We start from the raw sequence: 15912 nt of genomic DNA on the forward strand, positions 1-15912 counted from the left end.
GATCTGCATACCAGGTCCTGCGTGGCCACGCAGGCGCCATCAAAATCACAGATGCTCTCTCCTGCTTGACCTTGGCAATCAGTCGAGGGAGCAGAGGAAACGGTGAAAACACATAAGCCAGGTTGAAAGACCAGGACGCTGCTAGAGCATCTATCAGCGTCGCCTTGGGGTCCCTGGACCTGGATCCATAACAAGGAAGCTTGGCGTTCTGGCGAGACGCCATGAGATCCAGTTCTGGTTTTCCCCAACGATGAATCAATTGAGCAAACACCTCCGGATGGAGTTCCCACTCCCCCGGATGAAAAGTCTGACGACTTAGAAAATACGCCTCCCAGTTCTCTACACCTGGGATATGGATAGCTGATAGGTGGCAAGAGTGAATCTCTGCCCAGCGAAATATATTTGAGACTTCTAACATCGCTAGAGAACTTCTTCTTCCCCCTTGATGGTTGATGTAAGCCACAGTCGTGATGTTGTCAAACTGAAATCTGATGTACCTCAGAGTTGCTAACTGAGGCCAAGCCTGAAGAGCATTGAATATCGCTCTCAGTTACAGAATATTTATTGGAAGGAGTGTCTCCTCCTGAGTCCACGATCCCTGAGCCTTCAGGGAGTTCCAGACTGCACCCCAACCCAGAAGGCTGGCATCTGTTGTTACAATTGTCCAATCTGGCCTGCGAAAGGTCATACCTTTGGACAGATGGACCCAAGATAGCCACCAGAGAAGAGAATCCCTGGCCTCTTGATCCAGATTTAGTAGAGGGGACAAGTCTGTGTAATCCCCGTTCCACTGACTGAGCATGCATAGTTGCAGCGGTCTGAGATGTAGTCGTGCAAACGGCACTATGTCCATTGCCGCTACCATTAAGCCGAATACTTCCATGCACTGAGCCACCGAAGGGCGCGGAATGGAATGAAGAACACGGAAGGAATTTAGAAGCTTTGATAACCTGGACTCCGTCAGGTGAATTTTCATTTCTACAGAATCTATCAGAGTCCCTAGGAAGGAAACTCTTGTGAGTGGGGATAGAGAACTCTTTTCCTCGTTCACTTTCCACCCATGCGATCTCAGAAATGCCAGTACTACGTCCATATGAGACTTGGCAATTTGGAAGTTTGACGCCTGAATCAGGATGTCGTCTAAATAAGGGGCCACTTATATGCCCTGCAAAATCAGAATTCTAAGCCGTTAGTTTAGTCAAATGAACAATGGCATCAGAAACAAAAGAATTGGCTAGCTTAAGTGCCCTAAGATTGCCAAGTATGTCATCCAATGGAGTCGCTACCTGTAAAGCCTCTACCAGACTCAAACCATAACGCCGCAGCAGCAGTGACAGGAGCAATGCATGCAAGGGGCTGTAGGATAAAACCTTGTTGAATAAACATTTTCTTAAGGTAACCTTCTAATTTCTTATCCATTGGATCTAAAAAAGCACAACTGTCCTCGACAGGGATAGTAGTACGCTTTTCTAGAGTAGAAACTGCTCCCTCCACCTTAGGGACTGTCTGCCATAAGTCCCGTGTGGTGGCGTCTATTGGAAACATTTTTGTAAAAATAGGAGGGGGAGAGAACGGCACACTTTGTCTATCCCATTCCTTAGTAATAATTTATGTAAGCCTTTTAGGTATTGGAAAAACATCAGTACACACCGGCACTGCATAGTATTTATCCAGTCTACATAATTTCTCTGGCACTGCAATTGTATCACAGTCATTCAGAGCAGCTAAAACCTCTTTGAGCAGCGCGCGGAGGTGTTCAAGCTTAAATTTAAATGTAGAAATATCAGAATCAGGTATCCTACCCGAGTCAGAAACATCACCCACAGACTGAAGCTCTCCTTCCACAGCTTCTGCATATTGTGAGGCAGTATCAGACATGGTTCTTAAAGCATCAGTATGCTCTGCATTTTGTCTAACCCCAGAGCTATCTCGCTTACCTCTAAATTCAGGTAGTCTAGCTAATACAGCTGACAGGGTATGATCCATGACTGCCGCCATGTCTTGTAAAGTAATCGCTATGGGCGCCCTAGATGTACTTGGCGCCATTTGAGCGTGAGTCCCTTGAGCGGGAGTCAAAGGATCTGACACGTGGGGAGAGTTAGTCGGCATAACTTCCCCCTCGTCAGATTCCTCTGGTGATAAATTTTTTAAAGACAGAATATGATCTTTATTGCTTAAAGTGAAATCAGTACATTTGGTAATGACAATAAACGACTTTGGAAAGCCTTTGAGCCCTTTAGAGATGTCCTATAGCATTCAGGGGACTTCTGAGGAAAGCTGGATGTCTCAGTCTGTAATTTTAACTATGCAAAAAAAACGCTAAAATAGGCCCCTCCCACTCATACTACAACAGTGGAAAGCCTCAGGAAACTGTTTCTAGGCAAAATTTAAGCCAGCCATGTGGAAAAAACTAGGCCCCAATAAAGTTTTATCACCAAAGCATATATAAAAACGATTAAACATGCCAGCTAACGTTTTATATTGCAATTTTATAAGGGTATTACCCCTGAAAGTAAGCCTGATACCAGTCGCTATTAAATCACTGTATTCAGGCTTAACTTACATTAATCCGGTATCAGCAGCATTTTCTAGCATTTCCAATTCTAGAAAAAATTGTAACTGCACATACCTCATAGCAGAGTAAACTGCACGCCATTCTCCCGCTGAAGTTACCTCTCTCCTCAGACATATGTGAGAACAGCAATGGATCTTATCTTAGTTACAACCTGATCATAGAAAACTCAGGCAGATTCTTCTTCTATTTACTGCCTGAGATAAAATAGTACAACTCTGGTACTATTTAAAATAAACTTTTGATTGAAGATAAAAAACTAACTATTTTTCACCACTCTCTCTTACTACCTCCATGCGTGTTGAGAGTTGGAAGAGAATGACTGGATATGGCAGTTAGGGGAGGAGCTATATAACAGCTCTGCTGTGGGTGTCCTCTTGCAACTTCCTGATGGGAATGAGAATATCCCACAAGTAATGGATGATCCGTGGACTGGATACACCTTACAAGAGAAACATATCAATATGTCACAATATTGTGAAGTATGAACTGTAATATTGACATTTGATTTGTGATATGTATTTATCCGTTGGTATATAAATATATATATAAAAAAAAAAAAAGCTTTGGCAAGTAACCTGAAATTTCCACACATTGCCAGAGCCTCATCTCGCACTTAACACAGCAATGACACAATAAACAATATCATGTATAAACCCCCCTGTTCAATAATCCCCCTTCCAGGAATATTAACCCTTGATTCTGTAAAGATAAAAGGCGCCACACTGTGACCCTGTCTTCTATGTAATCATTAATAATACAAAATGAAACAATCTTACCTGAATCTACGCCGTGGAACAGGAACATGGCCCTTCAAGTGTCACAGGTTAGTAGCCTCGCTCCTGACATGGACTTGAGTGAAGAAAGCAGGCAGCGAAACTCGTCAACACTGATTGCTTATGGAGCCGACAATATGAGTTTGGATGGCAGAAACACTCTCCCTGCATCTCTGGACTCTTTCACCCAGGCTCTCACTGAGAGACTGACAGGATTACTTAAAACTCCAGTCCCACTGCAAAGAGTACTACCCTCCATAAGAGACTACTCCGAAACTCTGGCACTCTTCTGCCATCCTCCTGTGACGAAAGGCAAAGAATGACTGGGAGATGAGGGAAGTAGGGGAGGTATTTAAGCCTTTGGCTGGGGTGTCTTTGCCTCCTCCTGGTGGCCAGGTTCTTAATTCCCAATAGTAATGAATGAAGCCTTGGACTCTCCTCCCCTTTAGATGGAAAAAGGGATTATCTATCTTTTAAAACAAATATTCTGGTGTAGACTGTCCCTTTAAAGGCAAGTGTCATACCAGGTTTTAACATTGTGAAGGAAGCAACTGTACACAGTGTCACATTGCAATATTTATACAGGCAATGGATTTGCTTATCAAAAAGTGTTAAAAGACAATAGTTTATTTAATATTTTAATAGCCCATTATCACTTCTGCTTTTAATTTACCCTACTGTAGCCAAAACACAGTAATTTATTAGATCAGTGCAATACATTTTCAATAAGAACCAAACTTGCCACAGAACAGGACATAAGATAAATATGTATATCTGTGTGCGTGTCCATTTTAGGGAAGGCAAGACACGGCAAGTAAGTCCAACTCCTGGGGTGATCACTAGCCACAGAAGAAGCTTCTTTGCTGTTGTTTGATTTCAAGTTAGGACACTTGGGTATCTATCTACTTAAAGGGACAGTCTACACCAGAATTTTTATTGTTTTAAAAGATAGATAATCCCTTTATTACCCATTCCCTAGTTTTGCATAACCAACACAGTTATAATAATATACTTTTAACCTCTGTGATTATCTTGTATCTAAGCCTCTGCAAACTGCCCCTTTTTTCAGTTCTTTTGACAGACTTGCAGTCTAGCCAATCAGTGCCTGCTCCCAGATTACTTCACGTGCACGAGCACAGTGTTATCTATATGAAATATGTGAACTAACACCCTCTAGTGGTGAAAAACTGTTAAAATGCATTCTGAAAAGAGGTGGGCTTCAAGGTCTAAGAAATTAGCATATGAACCTCCTAGGTTAAGCTTTCAACTAAGAATACCAAGAGAACAAAGCAAAATTGGTGATAAAAGTAAATTAGAAAATTGTTTAAAATGACATGCTCTATCTGAATCATGAAAGTTTATTTTGGCCTAGACTGTCCCTTTAAGGGTGTATCAAAGAAAAGACTCATTACCCAATGTACCTAGATAGATATAACTGCCCTTCACTGACAGGGCCCATAGAAGTTTAAAATGTTTATCTGGGCTTTTCTTGTTCACATTGGGATTGTCTGGTATTGTCGGATTAGATTTTCCTGGAAAGTTCTCAGTAGAAGGCACATTCAGGCTGATCCTTGGGAGGTGACTAACGACAGAACAAGCTTGCTTTTGTTCATTTCCAGGTTGAGTGCGCGTCTCATGTTATGAATATGTGTTTGTGTGTGTGTCTATGGCAATAATGATCAATATGATGGAATTTAGAGATTATATCTTAAAACAAGGAATGGTTAAAAGACAGAAAATGCTACAGAAGTCTGAGTATAGGGTGAGAAACCGATTTTGAAGCGCTAGTATTTAATAGTTCTACTAATAAAGGGGATTTTCAGTCATGAAATCTAAAATACTTCATATGCTGAAAGTTCCTTTCTTTGCCTGCAGTGTATTCCACACTAAGCGCCTCAGGCCGCCCACTGCAGAACGCTATTTTATCAATGAGGTGATGTTAGCCAGTAGCGTGCTAGCTATATAGCATAATGCCAACTGGGCCACACTAAAACATCACCTCATAGAAAAAATAGCATTCTGCCTTGGGAGGCCTGAAGCGCTCAGCCAGGCATACACTACAAGCAAATAAAGGAACTTTCAGCACAAAGTATTTTATACTTTATGACTAAAAGTCCCCTTTATTTGTATGATTTACCATCACGTTAATACGCGTTTTACATCTATGATTACCTGCACCTAAGCGCCTGCAGATGGTGCCTTATCCCAGTGCTTTTTACAATCTTGCATGTTAGCCAATCAGTGCTGGTTGTATAACCATTATTATTCTCCAAAGTGGTGAGCACAATGTTAACTATATGGCATACATGAACTAGCACTGCCTGGCTGTTGAGAAATATTTAAAAAGCTAATAAAAAGCAGAGAGATAAAGTGGTGGCCTGCAGGGGCTTAGAAAAAGGCAAATGTAGATGTTATAAGGTATATTAGAAATAACAATCTTTTTAAACAATAAAAAAATCAAGCAGACTTTCCCTTTAAATTAAAGGAAAGCAGGGCATAATACGTATTGATAGTATAATCTAAATTTGTTTTAATATACATAACTGAACATTTTATATTACAATCCCAAAGTGTTTAGTGTCCCTTTGACCCTACATATGCACTAAAAATGTACATTGTAAAGCTCAAGGTGTCCAAAATTAAAATTTCTCCCCCTTAAATGGATATTTAGGTGTCTGGAGCACTATATGGCCGGAAATATCACTGCCATCTATTGCTCTTGCAAATGGTTAACATTATTGCAGAACTGCTGCCATATAGTGTTCCAGACGTGCATGCTAATGAGCTTTTTTTAACAAAAGATATACTGGTAATGAGAAAACGGGAAAATATAAGTAGATTAGAAAGTGGTTTAAATTTAGAATATATTTATTAAAAAGCTTTAAGATCGATGCAAGGGTTTAAAAAGCAAATACTTACACTGTACATATGAAGGATTTTGTCATCATCTTCCTCTGCTTCTCTTGGAGAAGGTAGAGATGGAATGGTCTCAAGATTGATGTCCGACTTTTTAGACCTGGCATCGGTGCTTTCATCATTCTGAGGACTAAGATGTGTGTCTGGAGGAGAGACACCTCTAGATTTCTGGCTTCTTGATAGTTCAATGGCAAGTCTCTGCAATTCATGAGTAAAAAGGAAAAACCCAGACAAAATGTATTATACTTTTACCATGTCAGATATTTCCACTCCATCGTCTGTATATCATGTAAAAATATAATTTATGATTACCTGATAACTTAATTGTCTTCATATTGGTAAGAGTCCACGATCCATTACTCCTGGGAATCACTCTTCCCTGTCACTAGGAGGAGGCAAAGATACACAAACCACCCCCACCATACTGGAAACTAGCATGACATATAGCAAATCAAAAAGAAGGTAGGAAAAATAATTAAGAGCAAAAAAATAAAGTGCAAAAAGAAATAGACCATCAGAAAAACAACAGGGTGGAATCTCATGGACTCTCACCATGAAATAAATTAATTCATCGGGATAACAAATTCTTTCATACAGGTGGTGAACGATCCATTACATATGAGAATGAATACCCAAGATGTAGAGTCCACAAGTAATGAGAAATAAAGGGCAGGATATAAAAACATTTTTTCACAGTGAAACTAAATCCACAATCCAATTAGAACCAAAAGATAAAAACAAAAATTATACTTACCTGAAGCAAAACAGAAAGAGTCAAAATCTGTCCCCTGGTAGCCTTGATCTTATGCCAGGCGAAACTACGCTCTTCACATCAGAACAAGTAAGCTCTCCACACCTTATGATAGATGCGACGAGTAACTGGCTTACGAGCTTGAATGAGAGTGTCAATAACTCTCTATAAGAAACCTCTTTTGGCTAAGACTAAGCGTTCAATCTCCAAGCAGTCAGCCTCAGAGAATCTAGATTTTGATGAACAAAGGGACCCTGTTCCAGCAGATCCCTGCAACAAGGTAACCTCCATGGAGGAGATGAGGACATCCCCACCAGGTCCGCGAACCACATCCTTCGCGGCCACAATGGCGCAATCAGTATCATTGATGCTTGCTCCTGCTTGATGCGGGCCACTACACGAGGGAGAAGTGGTAATGGTGGAAAAATGTAAATTGGATTGAACCTCCAAGGAACTGCTAATGCATCTATTAGCTCTGCATGAGGATTCCTGGACTGAGACCCATATCTGGGTAGCTTGGAATTGAGACGGGACTCCATGAGATCTATCTCCGGCGTCCCCCATCTGTTGCAAATTTCCACAAACACCTCGGGATTTAGGGACCATTCCCCCGGATGAAAGGATTGTCTGCTGAGGAAATCCGCTTCCAAGTTGTCCACACATGAAATGTGGATCGCTAACAGAGAGCAGTGGTGGGCCTCCGCCCATTCCAGAATCCGAGATACTTCCCTCATTGCTAGGAAGCTCCTTGTTCCCCCCTGATGGTTCATGTAAGCCACCAAGGTTTTGTTGTCCGATTGGAATCTGATAAACTGGATCGAACCCAGAAGAGGCCAAGCCTTCAGAGCACTGAAGATCACTCGAAGTTCCAAAATGTTGATCGGCAGGAGAGATTCCTCTCGAGCCCACAGGCCCTGTGCCCTCCTGGAACCCCAAACCACTCCCCATCCTGATAGACTTACGTACATAGTCACAATCTCCCAGGATGGTCTCAAGAAGGATGTCCCTTGGGACAGGTGATCTGGACAGAGCCACCAAGAGAGCGATTCTCAAGACCGGTTGTCCAGAGAAATCTATTGAGACAGATCCGAATGATCGCGGTTCCACTGTCTCAGCATGCACAGCAGAAGTGGTCGGAGATGGAACCCGGCAAAAGGAATGATGTCCATGCTGGACATCATGAGACCAATCACCTCCATACACCGAGCCACAGAGGGCCTTAAGGAGTTCTGGAGGGCAAGACAAACGGAAGTCAACTTGCAACGTCTCTGGTCTGTAAGAGATATCCTCATGGATATGGAGTCTATTATAGTACCCAGGAATTCCACCCTGGTTCTAGGAATAAGAGAACTCTTTTCTAAGTTTATATTCCATCCATGAGATCAAAGAAGAAATAGGAGATCTTTCGAATGGTTCTCTGCCAGATGACAGGATGGTGCTTGAACCACAATATTGTCCAAGTATGGCGCTACTGCTATACCTCTGGTTCTGGTCACTGCAAGCAGGGCCCCCAGAACCTTTGTAAAAACTCTTGGAGCAGTGGCTAGACCAACCGGAAGAGCAATAAATTAGAAGTGCTGGTCCAGGAACGCAAACCTTAGGAACTTAAAGTGTTCCTTGTGTATTGGAACATGAAGGTAAGCATCCTTCAGATCTTTTGTGGTCATGAACTGTCCTTCCTGAACTATGGGAAGGATGGACCTTATTGTCCCCATCTTGAACGAGGGGACAGATAGAAATTTCTTTAAGCACTTGAGGTCATGAATCGGGTGGAAGGTTCCCTCCTTCTTTGGGACCACAAAAAGGTTTGGAGTAGCATTCTAGACCTCATTTCTGCATGAGGTATCGGTACAATGACTCCCAGGGAGGAGAGATCCCTCACGCACCCCAGAAAGGCTTCTCATTTTTCCGGCCTTGAAGACAGGTTTGAAAAGAGGAATCTGCCCTTGGGTGAATGAGATTTGAAACCTATTCTGTATCCCTAAGAGATGACCTCCAGGACCCACAGGTCTTGCACGTCCTTAAACCAAGCGTCCGAAAAGAGCAATAGTCTGCACCCTACCAGATCCAGAGCCGGATCGGGGGCTGCCCCTTCATGCCGACTTTCTCGGCAGTCTTCTTGTTTTGCTTGGACTTATTCTAGGACTGATCCGGCTTCCAAGTCCCCTTGGATTGGTCTAGCTTTGCCGAAGGGCTGCTTACGTTGGGATTTATCCAAACGAAAGGAATGAAAATTAGGACCTTGTCCTTTAGGTTTGTTCTTTTTATCCTGCGGTAAAAATGCACCTTTGCCTCCCGAAACCGTGGAGATAATGGAGTCCAGGCCTGGACCAAATTGAGCCTTTCCCTTAAACGAGAGAGAAAGAAGTCTTGACTTCAAAGTCATGTCCGCCGACCAGGACTTTACCCAGAGTGCCCGACGGGCTTGAACAGAAAAACCTGACGTCTTAGCATTCAGGCAAATAATCTGCCTATTTGCATCACAAATAAAAGAATTAGCTACCCTTAAGGCCTTAATTCTTTACTGGATCACCTTGAGGGGACCCTCCACTTCGATCATCTCAGATAAGGAGTCGCACCAGTAGGTAGCCCCTCCAGCCACCGCAGCAACTGCCGCTGCCGATTGAAACAAATATCCCGTATGTTGAAACATCTTTCTTAACAGAGTTTCTATCTACTTATCCATGGGCTCTTTAAACGGTGTACTATCCTCAAGTGGGATAGTAGTACGCTTAGCAAGCGTGGAGATAGTGCCATCCACCTTAAGAATGGAACCCCACAACTCTAATTGAGAGTCCGGAACCGGGAATAATTTTTTAAAAGAAGAAGGGGAAAATGAAGAACCAAGCTTTTCCTATTCATTCTTCATAATGTTCACCATCTTTACGAGAACCGGGAAAGTCTGTGGTACAACCCTGTCCTTGTAAACCTCATCTAATTTAGGAATCAAAGGTTCCTCAGGCAATTTAGGCTCTGGGACCTCTAAAGTAGCCAAAACTTCCTTTAGCAGAAAGCGTAAATGTTCAATCCTAAATCTAAAGTTTGGTTCTCCGCAGCTGGAGGCTTAGAGGCAGCAGATTCCGACCCAGAAAGAGCATCCTCTGAAGTATCAGAGGCTTTTTTATCAGTAGATAATCTTGTATACGATAACTCCAATAAGCTAGTAGATGACCCCTGGGAAGGATAGCAATATTTGACCTTTCGCTTGCGCTTAGCAGGGCGAGGTAAAGCACTAAAGGTCGCAGACAATGCTGTTTGTAACTGCTCAGTAAAGTCTGGCGGTAAAACGGTCCCTCTAGATGGAGCATTAGGAGTGCTGTGGAAAGCTGCATGTGTGTTAGGGGATGACTGTAGGGTGAGCACCTCGCGGGATGGAGACTCCTCAGAAGTGGACGGGTGAGTGGTACTAAACATATTAACTTTCTTTGACATGATTACATTATCAAGGCATGTGGAACATAATTGAGCAGGCGGGTATACCAGGGCCTCCTCACAATATAGACAGGTATTAGACTTGGGTAAAGAGGGAGTACCCTCTAACGCATCAGAATCCTCCATAGCTTGCGCTTATGAAGAATAACATAATTTATGTAAGAACTTACCTGATAAATTCATTTCTTTCATATTAGCAAGAGTCCATGAGCTAGTGACGTATGGGATATACATTCCTACCAGGAGGGGCAAAGTTTCCCAAACCTTAAAATGCCTATAAATACACCCCTCACCACACCCACAATTCAGTTTAACGAATAGCCAAGAAGTGGGGTGATAAGAAAAGAGCGAAAGCATCAAAAAAATAAGGAATTGGGAAAATTGTGCTTTATACAAAAAAATCATAACCACCACAAAAAAGGGTGGGCCTCATGGACTCTTGCTAATATGAAAGAAATGAATTTATCAGGTAAGTTCTTACATAAATTTCTTTTCTTTTCTTTCATGTAATTAGCAAGAGTCCATGAGCTAGTGACGTATGGGATATAAATACCCAAGATGTGCAACTTCCACGCAAGAGTCACTAGAGAGGGAGGGATAAAATAAAGACAGCCAATTCAGCTGAAAAATTAATCCACTACCCAAATCAAAAGTTTCAATTTTAAAAATGAAAAAAATGAAATAACCAGAAGAATCAAACTGAAACAGCTGCCTGAAGTACTATACTACCAAAAACTGCTTCTAAAGAAGAGAAAAAATCAAAATGGTAGAATTTAGTAAAAGTATGCAAAGAAGACCAAGTCATTGCTTTGCAAATTTGATCAACAGAAGCTTCATTCTTAAAAAGCCCAGGAAGTAGAAACTGACCTAGTAGAATGAGCCGTAATCGTCTGAGACGGGGAATAATCCGACTCCAAATAAGCATGATGAATCAAAAGCTTAACCAAGATGCCAAAGAAATGGCAGAAGCCTTCTGACCTTCCTAAAACCAGAAAAACTGTTCTAGCTGAAGAGATGTCCAAAAAGAACAATACTTTCCATGAAAGTAATGAATGTCCAGAGCGAGCATATGCTCAAAATAGAAGAGCCTGAAAAGAGCCTGAAAAACCTTCAGAACCCAATTAAGACTCCAAGGAGGAGAAATTGGCTTAATGACAGGTTTGATACGAATCAAAACCTGAAAAAAATGATGAATATCAGGAAGTAACACTGCCTTATCCTGATTAAAAATCAGAAAAGGATATTCACAAAAAAGAGCAGATAACTCAAAAACTCTTCTAGTAGAAGAAATAACCAAAAGGAACAATACTTTTCCAAGAAAGTAATTTAACGTTCAGAAAATGCATAGTTTCAAACAGAGGAGCCTGTAAAGCCCTCAGCAACAAATTGAGACTCCAAAGAGGAGAGATTGAATTAATGACAGACTTGATATGGACCACAGCCTGTACAACACAATGAATATCAGGATGATTAGCAATCTTTCTGTGAAAAAAGAACAGAAAGAGTAGAGATTTGTCCTAACAAAGAATTGAAGACAAAACCTTATCCAAACCAACCTGAAAAAATAATAAAATTCTATGAATTTTAAAAGAATTCCAAAAAAAGTATGTCTTCCAGACTCAATATAAATCTTTCTAGAGACAGATTTATGAGCCTGAAACATAGTATTAATCAATGAGTCAGAAAATCCTCTATGACTAAAAACCCAGCGTTCAATCTCCATCCCTTCAAATGTAATGATTTGAGATCCTGATGGAAAAAAATGGCCTTGAGAAAGAAAAAGGTCTGGTTTAAACGGAGGTGTCCAACGTTGGCAACTGGCCATCCGAATGAGATTCGTATACCAAAACCTGAGATGCCATGCTGGAGCTACCAGCATAAACAAATACTCCATAAGAATTTTGGAAGAAGAACTAGAGGCGGAAAGAAATAGGCAAAAAGATAATTCCTAAGAAATGTCAATGCATACACTACTTCCGCCTGAAGATTCCCGGACCTTAATAGGCCCCTGGGAAGTTCTTTATTCAGATGAGATAAAAAACATATCTGGGTAAGAGAGACCATTCTCCTGGAAGAAAAGCTTGATTAACAGAGATAATCCGCTTCCCAAATATCTATAGCTGGGAAAAAACCCCACAGAATTTAGATAGGAGCTGGATTTAGCCCAAGCTAATATCCGAGACACTTCTGTCATAGCCTAAGGACTGATAGTCCTACTCTGATGATTGACATACACCATAGTAGTGATATTGTCTGAAAAACATTAAACGTCTCTTCTTCAAAAAGAAACTAACTGAAAAACTCTGAGAAAACACGGAGTTCTAAAATATCAAATGGTAATCTCTCACATCTGTAGAGATCATGGGCCAGGTTGAAAGAAACGAAGAGACCTGTAGAACTAAATGATGGTGATCTTAACCACCAAATCAAGAGAGATAAATATTAGGATTCAAAGATTTAAAATGCGAAATCCTAGAAACCCTGCACCATAATTCAGCATACAAGACTGGAAAGGTTCTTTTTATTGAAAATGAGCAAAGGGAATTAAATCCAATGCTGTGGCCATAAGACCTAAAACTTCTATGCATATATAGCAACTGAAGGAAATAATAGAGACTAAAGGTACCGACAAACGGAACACAATAAAATTGTCCCTTGTCTGATAGAGACAAAGACAGTGACACAAACTATCTGGAAACCTAAAAAAGGTGACCCTTGTGTAAGGAATCAAGAGCTTTTGAAAAAAAGATCCTCTAACTATGTCCTGAAGAGCAAAGTGAATCATATGAGATTCCACATCCTCAGAAAATAATCTGAATGAAAACAGAAAAATGAAAATATGCATTTATTGTATCTAATGAAAACAAATAATGCTATCACTGACCAAAAAAAGGCAGAATAGTTTGAATAAAACTCCAAAACCCAGTTCCTAAAAATGGAACTGGAAGAAATACCCCAGAAGATTCCAGGTCTGAGCAGAGCTTGAACCCCATGGGTGCCCAGCCATGCTTCAACAGTACCCAAAATATATAGGACCAAAACACACTTAAAGAAAGTGTTAGCCTTACTGGAATAAAATCTAAGAAATTTGGACCGAATAGAACCAAATAAATTTCAAAGAAGTCTTAACCTGCCCCTTGCCAGCCAAGCTGGAATACGGCACGTACATCGCAATTTTAGGGAGCTGATTTCGAACTGAAAAATTTCCAATTAAAAACATGTTACTTGGGAAAGAATTCAGGAATTTGTTCCTTAATAAGAACAACCAAACTAGTATAAGCTTAAAGTTTTAGTCTTAGAACTCAATCTTGAAGCCCAGAGTAACAGTTAAGAATTGAATCCAATTATAAAACAAATAATTGATTATCTTAGAACAAAAGAAATATGGATTTTTTTTATTATTATTTTTTTTTTTAAAAATCACAAAATTCTTCTAGCTAAAATAGCTAAAGACATAGATTAACCCTCATTTGCGAAAATATTCAATAAAATGAAGACACAAATGAAATTATTAGCATGATAGTCCAGTTAAAGGACCAGTCAATACAGTGGACTTGCATAATCAAAAAATGCAAAACAACAAGACAAATGCAACAGCACCTAGTCTAGTAAATGTTGTCCCTTAACAATGCTAAAATAAATCATAATCTGATACTTGATCTTAAAGTAAACAGAACAAAATGAAGCAATTGCAACATCCAAATAAATCACAAGACCAAGAAAAGTACCTGAAACTAAATAATTTTCCATAAATAAGATACAACCATCTAAAGGAAAATAAATACTATTTTGCTTTAGAAACAATAGCATAATTAGTAGTAGAGATAGCCCCAATAAATTGGAGAACCCTCCAAATTGAATTTAACTGCTGGCAAAGAATATAGTTTAAAACCTTTGAAGAAGGAATAAAAGAAAATTCTCAGCCTATTCCATTCCCTAGTATGAGGAATTGGAAAGAAAACCTCTGAAAACACAGAAGAAAAATAAGCAGAAATAGTGTTAGCTAGTCTTGAAAAAGAACTAGTTACCTTAATATCCAAAATAATCAACACCTTTTCAACAAAGAACAAATGTACTTTAACAAATCTACTTTTTTATTATTTTTTTATTAGTGTCAATATCTGATGAAGAAAATTCTGAATGAGAAAAAAACATCATCAGAGAAGTATAAATCAGTATGTTGTTGGTCATTTGAAACTTCAATAATTAAAAAAGAAGTGAAAAAGACCTAAAAATTTTTATTAGAAGGCACGATGTCAGACAAAGCCTTTAAAATAGAATAAGAAAAATATTTCTTATAAATCTTCTAAATATTTCTTGTACATAAGATGTAAAAAGAATGGCAATATATAAAGCATAAATACCAATGGATTCTGCATGTAAAAGTTTATCATAATAACTTATTACAAACCATAGCTAAAGATAAACATTCATAACATTTAAATTAAATGAACTTAGCTTTGGTAGGACTGAACTCAGTCAAGCGTTTTTCCAGAAGTAGCTTTTGATCCAGGGTCAATCTGAGACATCTTGCAATATGTAATAGAAAAAACAACATATAAAGCAAAATCTATCAAATTCCTTAAATGACAGTTTCAGGAATGGGAAAAAATGCCAATGAACAAGCTTCTAGCAACCAGAAGCAAATAAACAATGAGACTTAAATAATGTGGAGACAATAATGATGCCCATATTTTTTAGCGCCAAAAGAGACGTCCACACTATTTGGCGCCTAAATGCTTTGGCGCCAAAAATGACGCCACATCCGCTAACGCCGACATCTTTGGTGCAAAAAAACGTCAAAAAAATGACGCACATACAAACAACTTCCGGTGACAAGTATGACGCCGGAAATGACCAAGAATTTTTTTGCGCCAAAAAAGTCTGTGTCAAGAATGAGGCAATAAAATGAAGCATTTTCAGCCCCCGCGAGCCTAACAGCCCACTGGAAAAAAAGTCAAATTTTAAAGGTAAGAAAAATTTAATATTCAAATGCATTATCCCAAATAATGAAACTGACTGTCTGAAATAAGGAATATTGAACATCCTGAATCAAGGCAAATAAATGTTTAAACACATATATTTAGAACTTTATATAAAAGTGCCCAACCATAGCTTAGAGTGTCATAGAAAATAAGACTTACTTACCCCAGGACACTCATCTACATATAGTAGAAAGCCAAACCAGTACTGAAACGAGAATCAGTAGAGGTAATAGTATATATAAGAGTATATCGTCGATCTGAAAAGGGAAGTAAGAGATTAATCTCTACAACCGATAACAGAGAACCTATGAAATAGACCCCGTAGAAGGAGATCATTGAATTCAAATAGGCAATACTCTCTTCACATCCCTCTGACATTCACTGCACGCTGAGAGGAAAACCGGGCTCCAGCCTGCTGCGGAGCGCATATCAACGAAGAATCTAGCACAAACTTACTTCACCACCTCCACGGGAGGCAAA

The 15912-nt window shown here is 39.9% G+C and overlaps 1 protein-coding gene across 1 annotated transcript in view; it reads right to left on the reverse strand.

Moving 5' to 3' along the window:
* Nucleotides 1–15912, reverse strand: part of TRIM37 (tripartite motif containing 37) — a 1136753-nt gene that overhangs the window by 554182 nt on the left and 566659 nt on the right. Inside the window, exon 15 of the mRNA XM_053707386.1 lies at nucleotides 6268–6462. Within this exon, the coding sequence (XP_053563361.1) occupies nucleotides 6268–6462 (195 nt within the window). The remainder of the gene's footprint in view (nucleotides 1–6267; nucleotides 6463–15912) is intronic.

The sequence above is a fragment of the Bombina bombina genome, chromosome 3 (genome assembly GCF_027579735.1).
Source record: "Bombina bombina isolate aBomBom1 chromosome 3, aBomBom1.pri, whole genome shotgun sequence".
NCBI classification, from domain to species: domain Eukaryota; kingdom Metazoa; phylum Chordata; class Amphibia; order Anura; family Bombinatoridae; genus Bombina; species Bombina bombina.